This window comes from Hemibagrus wyckioides, linkage group LG19, assembly GCF_019097595.1.
Source record: "Hemibagrus wyckioides isolate EC202008001 linkage group LG19, SWU_Hwy_1.0, whole genome shotgun sequence".
Classification (NCBI taxonomy): Eukaryota; Metazoa; Chordata; class Actinopteri; order Siluriformes; family Bagridae; genus Hemibagrus; species Hemibagrus wyckioides.
This window is the reverse complement of record NC_080728.1, coordinates 5351590-5369488: the sequence shown is the minus strand read 5'-3', so window position 1 is coordinate 5369488 and position 17899 is coordinate 5351590. Positions and strand designations below refer to the sequence as shown.

The 17899-nt window shown below is 45.6% G+C and overlaps 1 protein-coding gene across 3 annotated transcripts in view; it reads left to right on the top strand.

The window, feature by feature from the left end:
* Positions 1–4265, top strand: part of dusp16 (dual specificity phosphatase 16) — a 28425-nt gene extending 24160 nt beyond the window's left edge. For all 3 annotated transcript variants that reach the window (XM_058416853.1, XM_058416854.1, XM_058416855.1), the window contains exon 7: positions 81–4265. In XM_058416853.1, coding sequence (XP_058272836.1) covers positions 81–1245 — 1165 coding nt within the window. In that variant the 3' untranslated portion in view covers positions 1246–4265. The remainder of the gene's footprint in view (positions 1–80) is intronic.
* Positions 4266–17899: the final 13634 nt, after the last annotated feature.

Here is a 17899-nt window from a genome sequence, read left to right as displayed (position 1 = left end):
TTCAAACTTTAGACCAGAACTAGTTGAAGCTGCTCCTGCAGAAATCCGGTACACGATCAATTACTGACTGTCTTTCCTAGGTTTGTGAAGGAGAAGAGGCCGACCATCTCGCCCAACTTTAACTTCCTGGGCCAACTGCTGGATTTTGAGAAGAAAATCAAGAACCCCAGTGAAGTGGCAGCTAAGGGTAAGCCGGTGCAGGCAGAACCGGCCGACAAGCCAAGCCCGGGGCAAGAGAACGAGTGTTGCGCCCCGTGCTCGTCCGGCGGGGGAGGGGCGGAGAGATCTGCCCTGACGCCACTAGAGCCTCTGACACTGCCCTGTGTACTGGCCGGGGTACCTGAGGAGCAGCTTCTGGCTCAGGCACTATGCAGTCTGCAGCTGAGTGAAGAAATGGAGGAGAGCATGCGCTTGAAACGCTCCTTCTCCCTGGACATCAAGTCGTACGGTGAGCCGAGCGTCGGAGCTCCTTTACGCACCTTTGGCAGCGGAGATAATCCAGACTACTACAAACCGTCCTCGTTTAAAGATCCGTCTGTTAAGCCTTGTCAGTTCTCCCCTGTGGAGGAGGTTTCAGAGCAGTCCACTCCCGAACAAAGTCCGGACAAGGAGCAAGCCGAAGGTCCCTCATCTAGCAGTAACAAGTCCATAAACTCCGCCAAATCCAGTCACTCCAGCAATCCCAGTCAATCCACTAAGCCCCAATCTACAGCCTTGAAACCCCCTCCACCTCCTGCCTGCCCCCAGCCGCTGCAGAGGAGCGGTAGCATGGAGGAAACCGCGAGTGCTGCCAGCTTTCTTCTCGGCCTGTCACGCTCGCAGCAGCAGTTGGCCAAAACTGGGTTAGGTGCACTAAAAGGGTGGCACTCCGACATCCTTCTGGCGCCCGTCACCGGAGGCTGGTACCTCTCGTCCGAGTCGGCCCGCTTCTACTCCACCTCGGCTATTTTCAGCAGCGGGGGCAGTGGAGGAGCCGGAGGGGCACAGAGCAGTTTCACGGCGACGTACAGCTGCAGTCAGGGTTTGGAGGCAGTGAGGAGGCGCAGCAGACAGAGGAGTAGCGAGCGCGGAGACTCGCGCCGTAGCTGGCACGAAGAGAGCAGCTTCGAGAAGCAACTAAAGCGGCGTAGCTGCCAGATGGAATTCGGCGACGGCATGACCGAGAGCCGCTCCAGAGATGACCTGGGGAAAGTAGGCAGCCAGTCCAGCTTCTCTGGGAGCATGGAGGTCATCGAGGTGTCCTGAAAGAAAAAAGAAAAAAATGAATGTTGCTCTTAAACTGAATCATGACTTTTTGTAAGATTTTGTGGGTTATTTCCCAGCGCAAAATCTTTATCAAGTGCTTTCACAGACTATAAAGTAGTGGTGCTTCATAGGCTTTTTCCCCACTGACCAAGAATATTTTTGTATTCATCTAGCTGAATTTTGCAGGTAATAACGTTCACTGAATGCAGCTCCCTTTCACTGATTGTCCGAGAGTGGACACAAACACTTTCAGTTGATTATTATATATATATATATATATATATATATATTTTTTGTTTATATTTTAGTTTTGTTTTAGCTGAGCCTGTTTTTCTCGTCAGTGGATCAGTATTGATTATTTACCATTTTCCATCAATGTTGTGATTGATCTGATTTGTTTTTCTGACTCCAATACTGAATCTTGAGCCCAAAACTGAAGCACGAATGAAGCTGAAATGGATTGAAGATTTTTTTTCTGCATGCTCTGACTAAGGGTGTCTACGTAGCAACTATACAGTACCTCACAAATCCAAATTAAGGGCTTCTCTCTCTCTCTCTCTCCCTCTCTCTCTCTCTCTTGCTTTTATTTGCTTTTTTCTGCCTTTCCTCATATGTGTAGCTTTTAATGGTTAAAATCTCAGGTCTTATTTTGAGCAGCAGGAAAAGACTTTTTTAAAACACAAGTCCCTTTTGCTTTGAATTACGGCGTTAAGATATCAACGCCTGTAACGAGATTGTTTTTCTCTCATGTCAGATGATCCACAATCATCTCTTCACATCAAAAACACAAAGATTAAAAGTGTATGTTAGCGAATGACGTGTGGGACTGAAGTTCAGACTAAGTTCAGGTATTAGAGGCAGAGGTGGAGCTGGAAAAGGCCAGCTGTCATGGCTTGCTGTGTAAAATGGTGGGTTGTTTAAGCAAGTGCTGGGGATGAGGAAGTCTTGTTCAAAAGGCGCAACTTGATCTTGCTTGAGATCAGAGTGGATTTATTGTCCTGTCTAACAAACATCTTTTCGAGGATGGAAAATAAACACCTTTTCAAGTCAAAGCTAATCTGCTGTGTAAAATCGTCACACCACATTGGTTGCATAATTGGAAATTATGAAACAAACATCATTTGGCATCATGTCATGGCATCGTTCTCAGTCTGCCTAACTGCAGAAGGTGCGAGGACGGCGAGCCAACGCTACAGATTTGTTCTGTCCATTCAGTCAGTAACACAAAGCCGGCTTTATCACATAGACATAGACTTCAACACACATTTTTTAAATCACCACAGGTTGTAAATGCAGCACAAGACGTTCCCATGACTAATAAACACTGTGGACGAAAATGTGCTTTGATCAGGAAAACGTTCCATTAGAAATGATCCATCAGATTATATTAACATCCCCTCAAGTGTGAAAGAATATCTCTGATCATATACCGCACGTGCTCCGGCCTCAGTCCTACTTTTGATTAAACACCATATCAAGTGTTTGTGGGTCATGCAGCTGTTTGAAACATCTGCTTATTACATGCACCTTAAACTCCAGTACCTTTTAGTGGGGTCGGGTCACATGTCTAGTTTTCAAAAAGCATCAAATCAAAATGTTCCTGGTTAAATGGACGGGTGAACGTCCCACTGAACTCATTTTATTCTGCCAGTTAAGATCAGATGCTTTCACGGAGGATACAGAAAAGTACCCTGACCATCACACCCATATGTGGTTCTTCTCCAAACTGTTGCCACAAAGTACACAGTTGTCTAGAAAGTCATTGTTTGTTTGCAGTAACATTACACTTTCCCTTTATTGGAACTAAACCCTGTTCCAGCATGGACGAAGCCCGAGCTCCATGAAGACATGGTGTGTTAAGGAGTGGAAGAACTGGAGTGTCCTGCACAGAGCCCTGACTCTGACTCAAGCCCACTGAACACCTTTGGGATGAACTGGAACACCGACTGAACCCCAGACCTCTGATCTCACTAATGCTCTTGTAGCTGAATGATCACTAATCCCCACAGCCACACTGCAATATTATCTAGCGGAAAACCTTCACCGAAGAGAAGAATGAAGCATGAAGTGTAACAATCACCTGTGACTGTGATGGTCAGGTGTCCTTATACTTTTAGCTGTATGGAGCTGGATATTTGACTACAGGATCATCTTCACTATCATAATCAGTGGACTCGAGCTGAATAGAATCTCATCCTTTATCACACAGAAATTCCCAGCTACATTTAATACTGGATCATGTAAGGAAGTCCTGTCAGGCTTGGAAGTGGGTTCTAGCTTGTCCTCTTTGTCATGCTTTTATAATGAGCCAGGATGATCTTCATGGCTCTTCAGGTATTTAAACCTTCAACAAATCCCGCATCTCATCCTCCTCTCACAAACTCCTTTCTACCCAGGAATGTTTCCAGGACAGGACCTTTGTGCACATTCGGTAATGAGCAGCTCGGAATTGTTGGATTGTTGTGTTCATTTCTCCTGGTGGTGTTTCTGTTTTTGTTCTTTTTCTTTTTCAGGACACACAAAACAGTGGCTTATTCAAATCTGAAAGCTTCCCTAAAGCTGTGAAGATGATACTTCTGTAAATAAGTGCATTCAGAGACTATAAGCAGTGAGAAACGATCCTCCAGGATCAGCAGGTTTACTGCAGAGTGGCTTTTCGGATTTGAACTATTAAAGCCACGTAAACCAGGAGAAGTGTTTGAGCTTCTACTGCTTCTTTAAAAAAAAAAGCATACAGGATGTACAGCGAGTCTTGAAGCCGGGCCATGTGACACTCTTCCTGGAGGTAAATCTTTGTGGCCAAATTACAGTATATAAATATTCTTTCCTAACTGAGTGATTGTGTTACGACGGTGCGTACGTAGCGGAGAAGCGTGTGAATGGCCTGTGGAGACGGATGCAGCCGTGAGAGTATGATGTGCCTTTTCCTTCCAGCGTATGCAGTTTTTCATTGATGTTGATGTTGGTGATTATTTAGAATGTATGTTTGACAGTTGAAATAAACCTAAACTGGTACTCAACACATGGCTCTGTTCACATTTACTAAACAAAAAGATCCAAGTGATGGGTTTTTTTGGATTTTTTGGTATGAGTGTGCTGCGTCCTGATGAATTTGAACACATCTACCTGCGGGGGATCTATACACACATGGACAAAATGGTTGGTTCCCTTCCATTAAAGAAAGACAACCAACACTGAAGTGACCAAAGTAATGATGGTTCAAAAATCAGATTTGTCCAGGACAGTTTAATTAACCACTTTTAACCTTTTAACCACAGTTCAAAAGCAATGTCTGATTTGCATTAGTCAATTTTCAGTACATCTCCCCCGTGTCTGCGTGGGTTTACTCCGGGTACTCCGGTTTCCTCCCACAGCCCAAAAACATGTACATTAGGTTGACTGGTAATTCTAAAATGCCCATAGAAGTGAGTGTGAGTGTGTGTGAGTGTCTGTCTATATGTGTGGCCCTGTGATGGACTGGTGATCTGTCCAGGGTGTACCCCTGCCTTTCACCCAATGTGTGCTGGGATAGACTCCAGCAGATCCCTGTGATGCTAATTAAGAATAAAGCAGATATAGAAAATGGATGGATGGAATTTTCAGTACATTTTTATTTAATTTTATTTAATTTTAAAAGTTATGTCAGTGGCCATTGTGGGGGTTTTTTTTCATGTTTTAATGGAAGGGAACCAAGAATTTTGTCCACGTGTGTAGTTATACAGGAAATATCAGGAGCTTTAAAAAAAAAAACATGATGCCATTTGTGAAATACCAAAAATAAATAAATATTCAAATAAATAAAATCTATTAAAAATAAATAAATAAAGTAAATAAATATTTGAAATATTAAAATATTTTAATAATAGTTAGATCATCTTAACATTAAAATCTTGACTATTATTTGGAAAATACCTTGTATAAAAATTTTTTATATATTAATATACATATACAATATAATATACATTATTTAATATCCATTTAAATAACTCAAATAGAGGATCATTTTTGGAATTGTGTAGTAGCATGGAAATCTGGAAAAGTCTGAGTGTCTTTAAATACGAAATAACTTTCATAATAAAAATGTTATACCTTGAGTTATAATATTCTACCTCTGGGATAAACTGTAGCTTACCCTGAACTCCAATACTAAAACCCAACTCCATTCTGAGTCAGAACTAGGCATGGGGATATAAGGAATACATTATGTCCTGATAAACGGTGGCAGCTTAAGTGGTTAAGACTCTGGGTCGTTGACTGGAAGATCAGGGTTCAAGCCCCAGCACCGCCAAGCTGCCACCGTTGGGCCCTTGAGAAAGGCCCTTAACCTCCACCCTGCTCCAGGGGCGCTGCATCATGGCTGACCCTGCGCTCTGACCCCAGCCCCTAAGGATGGGATATGCAAAGATAGAATTTCATAACTTTACATTAAACATCTTCTCCCAATACGTTTTTAGATTTTCTCTATCATTTCTGCTCATTCCTCCTGACAGACTCAGAAGCGATGTTCAGTCCATTTACTATCGGATTCAGGTCAGATCTTTGCGATGGCACTCCAAAACTTCATTCTGTTACAACTTTAATGCTATGTCCACAACATGGTGCTGCCACCCCCATGCTTCACTGTTCCTCATCATACATAGAGCTGATTGTTATGTCCAGTGGAAATTTTGTTTTACCTGAGCAGAGAAACTCCTCCTGAAGTACTGTGATCACTAGCAAACTTCCAGGTCTTGGAGTAGCATCTTGGCTTGAAGTTCCCTTACAGAGGATGAACATCAGGTACATCTCATCTCATTTCTCTTGTACAATTTAATATCCGTCTCAGTCATTCTGCCTTCCACTCAGGAAGCTGCCTGCTAACTCCAGGCCTGTTTCTCTCCTGACATTCCCATCCAAACCCCGGGAACATGCTGTTCTCAAACCAATCTTCTGAATGCCAACCAGTCTGGAGATGTTTAGTTGCACTACCTGACAAGAGCTCACTACAGGAGTTTCCCAGGAGCTCGCTCTTGTCCTCCCTGTGTACTAAATCACTGAGCTCAGCTATCTGATCTACATTTCCGGGATTAACTGAAACTCAGCCTTGATTTTAAAAACAACTGAATTTATCTCCCAACTGTGTGGTGTATCATGACTCAGCACATTGCCCATAATCCTCCATGTTGAAAGCCAGACTGAATTTGGTGAACTTTCTTCCACAAGCCAAGCTTAAAAACTCTACAGACTTGTCAAACTCAGCTGGACAGATCATGAATAATGGCGTCGATTGACGTCACTCGTTTCAAAATTAGGCTTTTTTTTCGCAGACAGTAAAGTTTTTTCTTCCAGCTGTGCTGCTTAGATTGTGTTTTTCTTTCCCTTAGTCTGAGGAAAATGACACAGATGACGTTGTTTGTGTGCTTTATAGGATACAGCATAAAGTGGAGGTTTTACCTGGTGTACTCATGCACAGGTGGTAATACGAGGTTCGGCTAAAAACCTGGTGTTTTTATTTTTATTTGTTCTGGATTTCTTAGTTAGTTTCGAAAACAAATGTGATCACTAATGTTTTTGGCACACGTGGCTGTGTTTGGTTTGTGTCTCAGCTGGGATAAGGAAAGTACTGGAGTCGGATTTGTTACGGGTTTAAAGACATCCAGGATTTGTGCCTGTTCTCCGGGATGTTGTTTATATCTCTGAAAAAGCTCACCATGATACTGACCAGGTTTTTATAGTGATGCTATACGAGAGAATTCAAGCCACATGAATCTGAGTACAGATGAGCTGCATGCCCTATCAGCTCCAGCAGAGAGCACCAGTACCTCACTGCCACTTTTAATTGGTTTAATCATACTGGATTTGCTGTCATGTGAAATCCAGGGCCAAGCATGCGTAGAGAATATTCGAGGTCCCGATCTCTGGTGTGGGACGGAAATGAATCTGTTTACTACACAAAAGAGTTTTCTGCGGTTTTCATATTCAGATTGAAACCAAAAGTGGGCGTGGTCTAGAGTGTAAGAGTTTCTTCATGTCAGCAAGATTTTTGTGTTTAATCTGAGTGATATTTTTGCTGAAAGCTGCCACAAGTTTCAGTGAAAGCTCCACATGAAGGCGTGAAAGTAAATGTTTTTATTTCAGGGCCTGAAACTAGCAAGCTTTCGAGGGAAAAAAAATCCACCTACTGGTCATATTTACATTCTTATGCATTTACGATCAATTATCTATTCAGAGACAATAATGTATTCATATCTGATGAAATCCTGCATGTCTTCCTCTCAGTGATCTTGAGGAGGTGTCATGAGGAGCTGCCCATCCAGTCCAACACTTCCTGAAGGTCATACACCATCTGACCAGCTACCACTGGACTAACTGCCCTGCTCTGGAGGCAGTCAGTAATTCTCCATTTAAGCCTCTTGAGTAAGTGGAGAGCAAAATCTATCTAATCTCACACAAGCATGTAGAAGATCATCATTCATCCTCGTGTGCTCAGGTTGTACTGGGTGAGTACTGGATGATGTAAGGTGTTTGAGCCTCTATCTTCTGCTTCTACTTTGCTAGTTACTCAGAGAGCTTTGTGAAATCCTAGATAATAATAATAGAAAATATTTGTTCAATGTAGCTGTGTGTGGATTTGAATGTAATTTAAAGTCAGACGTAAGTCAATATCTTTTGTAGAGGTGGAGCAGCGTCCTTTAATACACCTAGTGGGCAAAATTAAAACTGCACCTTGTGCTAATAGACACCCACTGGAGGCAACAATCACACTGCCCCTGGATCTCTCTGTAAATATATTCAGTGAAGAGAAGCAGCTTTATTTTGGAGTGACACGTCATGTCTTTAGGAGCGCAGTGACACACAGCAGAAGAGGAGGATGATACACTACAGTGTGAGATGAGTGCAACACACACACACCCTAACTAACAGCACAGTACTGGATAGATCTATCTGCTTCTTTCTCTCTCACACACACACTCTCTTTTACACACACTTTCTGGATCTGCCTGATCCATCCTGATGTTCGACATCTGGTTGGAGTCTCATCACTTGGGGTTTGCTCACGGCTGCTGAAGATGAAACACATGAACAGTCTGGAGATACATGAGATTAGCAACAGCATCTCCACAGACAACACAGACAGAGACCCCAGATAACCCCCAAGAGCAAGAAAATACACCCCAGAATGCAGATTCTAATTGATTCTAATGGCAGGTTCATCAGTAAAAAGCGGCTCTATCCTAGCCACAAAACATTCAAAATCTGGTGCCCGAAAACAGACAATGCCCTACAATAACTGTGCGAGGAAAAGCTGGGTAAAGCTATCCACATCATCATCCACATGGGGACCACCGACCTGAGAGCACAGCAAGAAAGAGTGACAGAATCAGTGACTCAAATGACCATTATAGCACAAACTTTCCCAAATTCAAAAAGCGTAATCTCCACCCAGATCAGACTTTCATCCTAACACCATACAAAGAGTGAACACAGACGTATCACATGGATATTCACCACCTCTATGACCACATCCATCTCCATAAAGACAGCCGGCTCCATGTCAGCCTCCAAAACAGTGCCAGCACAACCACCGTCCTTTAACATTTTAGACGCTTTTTGCCATTACAAAGCAGTGCTTCTCCACATTCAGAGATTTACACTACAGCCTCCACCCATAAGCCCGCATCCTATCACCAATCCACTTTACACCCTCACCCCCTGCCCATGGCCTTGCCCCACACATGTCTTCCACTGCACCTATATACTGGGCCTCACCACACACACAACCTGGACCTCCACACTTTGCACCCTACCACCATCGGCCTGTACTACAACACCCAAGACCCCAGTACACTGCTCCCAAAGGCCCAATTCCCTGTGAACAAAAATGCAGGAGACCACGAACAGCTTCAGTATGGAGCAACAGAACAACAACAATGCAGCAGCCTGATCCACACTCACTGGGCATGTTTCAGCCCAGAAACCACACTAACCTGGGGAAGATCAAGGACATGCTCTGGATAATGTATACATAAACCGATCAGGCATAACATTGCCACAACATGACCACTGACCGGTGAAGTGAATAACACTGATGATCTCCTCATCATGGCACCAGGGAGGTAACACCTCGGAGTATCACACAGCAGTGGACAACTTTTTTCGCCTGGTGTGAGCTCAACCATCTACAGCTCAATGTTGGGAAAACAAAGGAACTGGTAGTGGACTTAGAAAATCCAGAACCCCAGCCTCTGCTTTGTCTGTCCTTGGAGAGAAAGTTGAGAAAGTTACAAATACCTGGGAGTCCATATTGACAACAAGCTGGACTGGACACTAAACTCAACAGCGCTCTACAAGAAAGGACAGAGTAGTTTGTATTTTCTGAGGAGGCTCAGGTCCTTTAACGTCTGTAACACCATACTACGGATGTTCTACGAGTCTGTGGTGTCTAGTGTCATTTTCTATGCGGCGGTCTGTAACATGAAGGTGGCAGAGAGAAATAAACTGGACAAACTAATCAGGAGGGCTGGCTCTGTACTTGGCATGGAGCTGGACCCAGTTGTTGAGAGAAGAAAGCTGTCAAAACTCCATTCAATCCTGGACAACCCTTCTTATCCACTACACAGTGTGCTGGTTGATCAGAAGAGCAAATTCCCCCTGGGATTAATAAAGTTCTTTGAATCTTGAATCTTGAATAATGAAAACATCTTTGAAACACTTCATAATCAAATGAACCACTTCCAGGCCCAGAGGAAGTGTATTGATGTGTGGGGATCTAAACGCTAGGACAGGACCATTATCCGACTGCACCACAGATAATGGGAATAACCACAAAACATTGTAAACGTCCCATGGAATAACTCTGATAACCAAATACTGTATATACAAATGGCAAGCTTTGGCCTGTATCTTGTCCATGGTAGGGTGAGAGGAGACTCTTTTGGAAGGTACACCTATAGTTCGTGTAATGGTTGCTCAACAGTTGAATATATGATCACAGATCTATTCTCCTTCAGAGCATTCACAGTCCCATCAGATCACAGCCAAATCACAGTGTATCTCAATAAGACAAAAAACACTACCATACACTCACAGCCCAGTAAGCTGAATAACACTAGAGAACACTACAGATAGACTCAAAACAACACAGAAAAATATCTGACAGCAATCAGCCACCCTGAAGTATGCTCACTTGTAAACAAACTTCTAAACAACTTGTATCCTGACAGTGGAGATGGCTTGAATCTGGCTGTGCAGAAAAATGGTGGGATTTAGACTGTAAAACGGTGAGGAAAAAGTTAAGACATCTGTAAAATAAAAACCATCTATACCATCAGATCTATACCATCAGTATTGATGAGGAACTTAAACATTACAAAAATACACTCAGAGGGAAGAGAGAACAGTACGTCCAAAATAGGCTCCAAAGTACTGAAGTGTCTCTAAATGGGACAGGTTCTGGGACAGTTGACATTTTCTGAATAAAAAGAAACACGAACAAGCAGCCATTCAAACAGAGACATCTGGAAAAATCATTTCGAACAACTTCGAAATCCAGAACAAACCCAAATACATGAAAATATGATCAAATATAAATACCAAAACCCATTAGACTTCCCCATTACAGAAAAAAAGAACCGAGTGATCAAATCCAGGCTTTACTAAACAAACAAACCGTGGACCAGATGGCAATCTGAATGAAATGCTCAAAATTACTGACCACAAATTAAGACTGGCCATACTAAAACTGTTCAACTTCTGAGTGCCGGTCATTTCCCTGACATCTGGAATAAAGAAGTCAAAAGGAGCCCATTTTCAAGACTGGAGACGAATTAGACCCAAACTATTACAGAGGCATTTGTATGAGCAGTAATCTAGGGAACTTGTTTTGCAGCGTCATCAATCCTAGCCTAGACTCCTAGGCTTCCTTACCGAGCACAATGTTTTAAGCAAAAGTCCGATTGGATTCTTATCAAATTATAGAACATCAGACACTTGAATTGACAAATACATGATATTGCCAAAAGTTTTGGGACACCCCTCCATATCATTGAATTCAGGTGTAGTTTTTCAGGGGTTGGGCTCGGCCCCTTAGTTCCAGTGAAAGGAACTCTTAATGCTTCAGCTTCATACCAAGATATTTTGGACAATTTCATGCTCCCAAATTTGTGGGAACAGTTCCAACATCCTTCCTGTTCCAACATGACTGCACAAAGCAAGGTCCATAAAGACATGGATGAGCGAGTTTGGTGTGGAGGAACTTGACAGACCTGCTGACCTCAACCCGATAGAACACCTTTGTGATGAATTAGAGCAGAGACTGTGAGCCAGGCCTTCTTGTCCAACATCAGTACCTGACCTCACAAATGTGCTTCTAGTGGAATGGTCAAAAATTCCCATAAACACACTCCTAAACCTTGTGGAAAGCCTTCCCAGAAGAGTTGAAGCTGTTATAGGTGTATAAGCTATAGCTCATAACTTCAGGCAATATAGTGTATATCAACCAAAACAGAACCAAAATATTTGTTCGCTTTGTAGATTTTCAGAAAGCTTTTGATTCAATTTGGCACCAAGGTTTATTATCTAAGCTCATGGAAATTGGTATAGGGAGCAAAACATATAATATAAAAACAATGTACTCAAACAATAATGTGGAATTAAAATTGGAAATAAACAAACTGAATTCGTCACTCGAGGGCTGAGCGTGTCCACTATCACCACTATTACTAGAAATTACTAGAACAATCATCAGCACCTGGCCTCACACTGCATGACTCCAATATAAAGTTCCTCCTCTATGCAGATGATCTGGTTCTGCTGTCTCCTACAGAGGAGGCTCTACAGCAGATCCTCGACATCCTCCACAGGTTCAGTCAGACCTGGGCCCTGACTATAAACCCAGCCAAAACAAAACCTTTCAAAAATGACCCAGAGGTCAGAGAAAGAGACACAGTGTCACCCTCGGTATGACCAAAATTGATCATGTCACTAATTACACATACCTTGGACTGAAATTCGGTGCAAATGGGAATCTCAACATGGCTGTGAATAAACTGAAGGAGAAAGAAAGAAGGGCTTTCTATGCCATTAAAAATTCTATTCCAGTTCAAATCCAAATTAGAATCTCATTCAAAACCTCCAAATATTCCAATCAGTTTTAGAATTAAATGTAATGGGACAAAAACCCAGTGTGTGAGTTTTGTAAGAGCATTCTCAGGGTACAGAGGAACACACCTAACAACACACGCAGGGCAGAATAAGGACAATACCCTCTATTAATCAACATTGAGAAAGGAGCCATCAAATTTTGGAAACATCTGAAATTGAGTGACCCCAACTCTTATCATTTTAAAGCCCTTAAAAACCATGAAGTGAACATTGAAAAAAGCCCCTTTATTTAGCTGGTCCTAAGGCTCCACAAAGAAGCTCATCTGACCAACACGACTAACACTGACCAGCCTCAGGACACTGACCACCTCATCTCATCAAATGATTAACACACAGAAAGAATTTTATTTATCTTATTGGACTGAAACACAAAAACACAGTAAACTGCAATGTTATTTGGAGCTAAACAGAGAATATAGAACAGCAGAATACCTGAGTACAATCACACTGAGGAAAACTATGACCAGGTACAGACTCAGTCATCACAACCTGGATATAGAGAGGGGCAGATACAGACAGAGCTGAGATGGGGGGCAGATACAGACAGAGCTGAGATGGGGGGCAGATACAGACAGAGCTGAGATGGGGGGGCAGATACAGACAGAGCTGAGATGGGGGGGCAGATACAGACAGAGCTGAGATGGGGGGCAGATACAGACAGAGCTGAGATGGGGGAGCAGATACAGACAGAGCTGAGATGGGGGGTAAGTTACAGACAGGGGTGAGAAGGGGGGGCAGATACAGACAGAGCTGAGATGGGGGAGCAGATACAGACAGAGCTGAGATGGGGGGGCAGATACAGACAGAGCTGAGATGGGGGGGGCAGATACAGACAGAGCTGAGATGGGGGGGCAGATACAGACAGAGCTGAGATGGGGGGGCAGATACAGACAGAGCTGAGATGGGGGGGCAGATACAGACAGAGCTGAGATGGGGGGGCAGATACAGACAGAGCTGAGATGGGGGGGCAGATACAGACAGAGCTGAGATGGGGGGGCAGATACAGACAGAGCTGAGATGGGGGGGCAGATACAGACAGAGCTGAGATGGGGGGGCAGATACAGACAGAGCTGAGATGGGGGGGGGCAGATACAGACAGAGCTGAGATGGGGGGGGCAGATACAGACAGAGCTGAGCAGGGGGGGCAGATACAGACAGAGCTGTGATGGGGGGGCAGATAACGACAGTGCTGTGATGGGGGGCAGATACAGACAGAGGTGAGATGGGGGGGCAGATACAGACAGAGCTGAGATGGGGGGGCAGATACAGACAGAGCTGAGATGGGGGGGCAGATACAGACAGAGCTGGGATGGGGGGGCAGATACAGACAGAGCTGAGATGGGGGGCAGATACAGACAGAGCTGAGATGGGGGGGCAGATACAGACAGAGCTGAGATGGGGGAGCAGATACAGACAGAGCTGAGATGGGGGGGCAGATACAGACAGAGCTGAGATGGGGGGGCAGATACAGACAGAGCTGAGATGGGGGGGGGCAGATACAGACAGAGCTGAGATGGGGGGGCAGATACAGACAGAGCTGAGATGGGGGGGCAGATACAGACAGAGCTGAGATGGGGGGGCAGATACAGACAGAGCTGAGATGGGGCGGGGGCAGATACAGACAGAGCTGAGATGGGGGGGGCAGATACAGACAGAGCTGAGATGGGGGGGCAGATACAGACAGAGCTGAGATGGGGGGGCAGATACAGACAGAGCTGAGATGGGGGGGCCGATACAGACAGAGCTGAGAGGGGGGGGCAGATACAGACAGAGCTGAGGGGGGGGCAGATACAGACAGAGCTGAGGGGGGGGCAGATACAGACAGAGCTGAGATGGGGGGGCAGATACGGACAGAGCTGAAATGGGGGGGCAGATACAGACAGAGCTGAGATGGGGGGCAGATACGGACAGAGCTGAGATGGGGGGGCAGATACAGACAGAGCTGAGAGGGGGGGGCAGATACAGACAGAGCTGAGATGGGGGGGCAGATACGGACAGAGCTGAGGGGGGGGCAGATACAGACAGAGCTGAGATGGGGGGGCAGATACGGACAGAGCTGAAATGGGGGGGCAGATACAGACAGAGCTGAGATGGGGGGCAGATACGGACAGAGCTGAGATGGGGGGGCAGATACAGACAGAGCTGAGAGGGGGGGCAGATACAGACAGAGCTGAGATGGGGGGGCAGATACAGACAGAGCTGAGATGGGGGGGCAGATACAGACAGAGCTGAGAGGGGGGGGCAGATACAGACAGAGCTGAGGGGGGGGGCAGATACAGACAGAGCTGAGATGGGGGGCCGATACAGACAGAGCTGAGGGGGGGGGGGCAAATACAGACAGAGCTGAGATGGGGGGCAGATACAGACGGAGCTGAGAGGGGGGGCAGATACGGACAGAGCTGAGATGGGAGGGCAGATACAGACAAAGCTGAGATGGGGGGCAGATACGGACAGAGCTGAGATGGGGGGCAGGTACGGACAGAGCTGAGATGTGGGGAGAGATACGGGCACAGCTGAGATGGAGAGACAGATACAGACAAAGCGGAGAGGGGGGGGAGGTACGGACAGAGCTGAAATGGGGGGGCAGATACGGACAGAGCTGAGATGGGGGGGCAGATACGGACAGAGCTGAGATGGGGGGCAGATACGGACAGAGCTGAGATGGGGGGCAGATACAGACAGAGCTGAGATGGGGGGGCAGATACAGACAAAGCTGAGATGGGGGGCAGATACAGACAGAGCTGAGATGGGGGGGGCAGATACGGACAGAGCTGAGATGGGGGGGCAGATACAGACAGAGCTGAGATGGGGGGGGCAGATACGGACAGAGCTGAGATGGGGGGGCAGATACGGACAGAGCTGAGATGGGGGGGCAGATACGGACAGAGCTGAGATGGGAGGGCATATACAGACAGAGCTGAGATGGGGGGGGCAGATACAGACAGAGCTGAGATGGGGGGGCAGATACAGACAGAGCTGAGATGGGGGGGATACAGACAGAGCTGAAATGGGGGGCAGATACAGACAGAACTGAGATGGGGGGCAGATACAGACAGAGCTGAGAGGGGGGGCAGATACAGACAGAGCTGAGAGGGGGGGCAGATACAGACAGAGATGAAATGGGGGGGGCAGATACAGACAGAGATGAAATGGGGGGGCAGATACAGACAGAGATGAAATGGGGGGGCAGATACAGACAGAGCTGAGAGGGGGGGCGGATACAGACAGGGCAGAGAGGGGGGGCAGATTCAGACAGGGGTGTGAGGGGGGGCAGATACAGACAGAGCTGAGATGGGGGGGCAGATACGGACAGAGCTGAGATGGGGGGGCAGATACGGACAGAGCTGAGATGGGGGGGCAGATACGGACAGAGCTGAGATGAGAGGGCAGATACAGACAAAGCTGAGATGGGGGGCAGATACGGACAGAGCTGAGATGGGGGGGCAGATACGGACAGAGCTGAGATGGGGGGCAGATACAGACAGAGCTGATATGGGGGGGCAGATACGGACAGAGCTGAGATGGGGGGGCAGATACGGACAGAGCTGAGATGGGGGGGCAGATACGGACAGAGCTGAGATGGGAGGGCATATACAGACAGAGCTGAGATGGGGGGGCAGATACAGACAGAGCTGAGATGGGGGGGCAGATACAGACAGAGCTGAGATGGGGGGGATACAGACAGAGCTGAAATGGGGGGCAGATACAGACAGAACTGAGATGGGGGGCAGATACAGACAGAGCTGAGAGGGGGGGCAGATACAGACAGAGCTGAGAGGGGGGGCAGATACAGACAGAGATGAAATGGGGGGGCAGATACAGACAGAGATGAAATGGGGGGGCAGATACAGACAGAGATGAAATGGGGGGGCAGAACGAGAGAGAGAGAGAGAGAGAGAGAGAGAGACAGAGACAGACAGAGAGAGAGATACAGTTGTTACACCAGTGTGTGAGCTGCTCCACCTCCTGCCTGTATGCTAGCTTGTGGCTGTAGGTGATGAGGCCACTGCTGCAGTGTAGATGAAGTGATTAGAGATGTTAGTCAGTGATGTCTTAAGTTGTGGTTTCAGTTTGCTAGTGGAGGAGGATCAGGATCTTGTACTGATGATACTAGTTCAGGACCCAGTATGCTGGTTGTTCATGTTCTTTGGTCTTCACTGAATACATTCTGCCCATATGTGTGTCTCTGGGGTGTAGAAAATGTCTATAGATTTATTGTGCATTATTGAACAACATCCTGAATCCACAGTTTCTCATTCATGTGTGTGATTGGTTGGTTAGAACCAAACCGAAGAGTCTAGCATAAACATTTCCAGAATCTTTCCTCATGCTACAGGTGTGCACTTCTCCACATCCTGCTGCACACAACCTTTCACTGCTTGCTGCATATTTACATGAATGTCTTATGTTTCAGAGTTTATTTGTTTCCTGAAAGACATGAAGGTGTAATACTGAGTAGAACATGTTACAGGAAACAATCTGAGCCTTGCACACACAGAACAGTAGAGTACTGTGTGTATAATCAACATATACAAATATACACAAATACAATGCAGACAATGCAACAGGATTATTTAAACTCATCTATCTGCAACAGAGCAGTACACACACTTTGGATATCTGGGAGGTCAGGTGATATTCCTTGTCTTGTATCTAGACGGCCGGTGTGAAGAGTCACCTGTGATGAATACGGCTTAGAGAGCAAACCGAATCAGATGTGCGTTATATACCACATGATCTTCCTGTGTTCCTAATGAATCCCATCACTTCTCCTTTAACTATAGTGATGTCACATTAGTGCTGTGACCATAACCTGGCAAAGCATGACGTCTGGACCTCCCTCAAAACTGGAGCTTCCTGTTTTAGCCTTCGTTTATATTTTAGCGTTTGTCATGATTGCAGTGTGTTGGACTAATTTTTTGCCCTGCTTTTCTCTCATTCTTTGAATGCAGTAAAGCAATAGTCCAAATTGAAATAGCCATCTATTTCAGATGGTCTATGGTCTGGTTTGATTCAGGTGAGATGATCAGTGGCACAAACCTGCCCTCCCTCCAGGACCTTGCAGCAGGAAACAGGCCAAAACTGCCAGAAGTAAGAATGATTCATTTTTCAGAGACATGCGAAGGGTCATGGGCCTGAAAGGATAGTTTCACTCTTCAGTACAGTCTTCATCTACTGCAATGGAGGTACAGTTAATTGTTAACTACAACTGCTAAACACACAGAAAAAGAACTTTCATAGCAGAGACTGGTCAACCCGGGCGAGTGACATCAAATCAACATGGCTGCTTCTCTACTTTTACGAGTTTACAGCAATAATAGCTTTAGATTAGTTACTCTACAGACCACACAGTGTTTGCTTAAATCTATAACACTGACCAAACAAATCACTGTTTTAAGAACATAATCATCATCATTAAAACTAACCTTTGCCAGCTAGCCTGTTGTTAACATTACTCACTGTAGACTGCTGGTTAGCTTCTTGCTAGCAACACACATTGTTATCTGCTGTC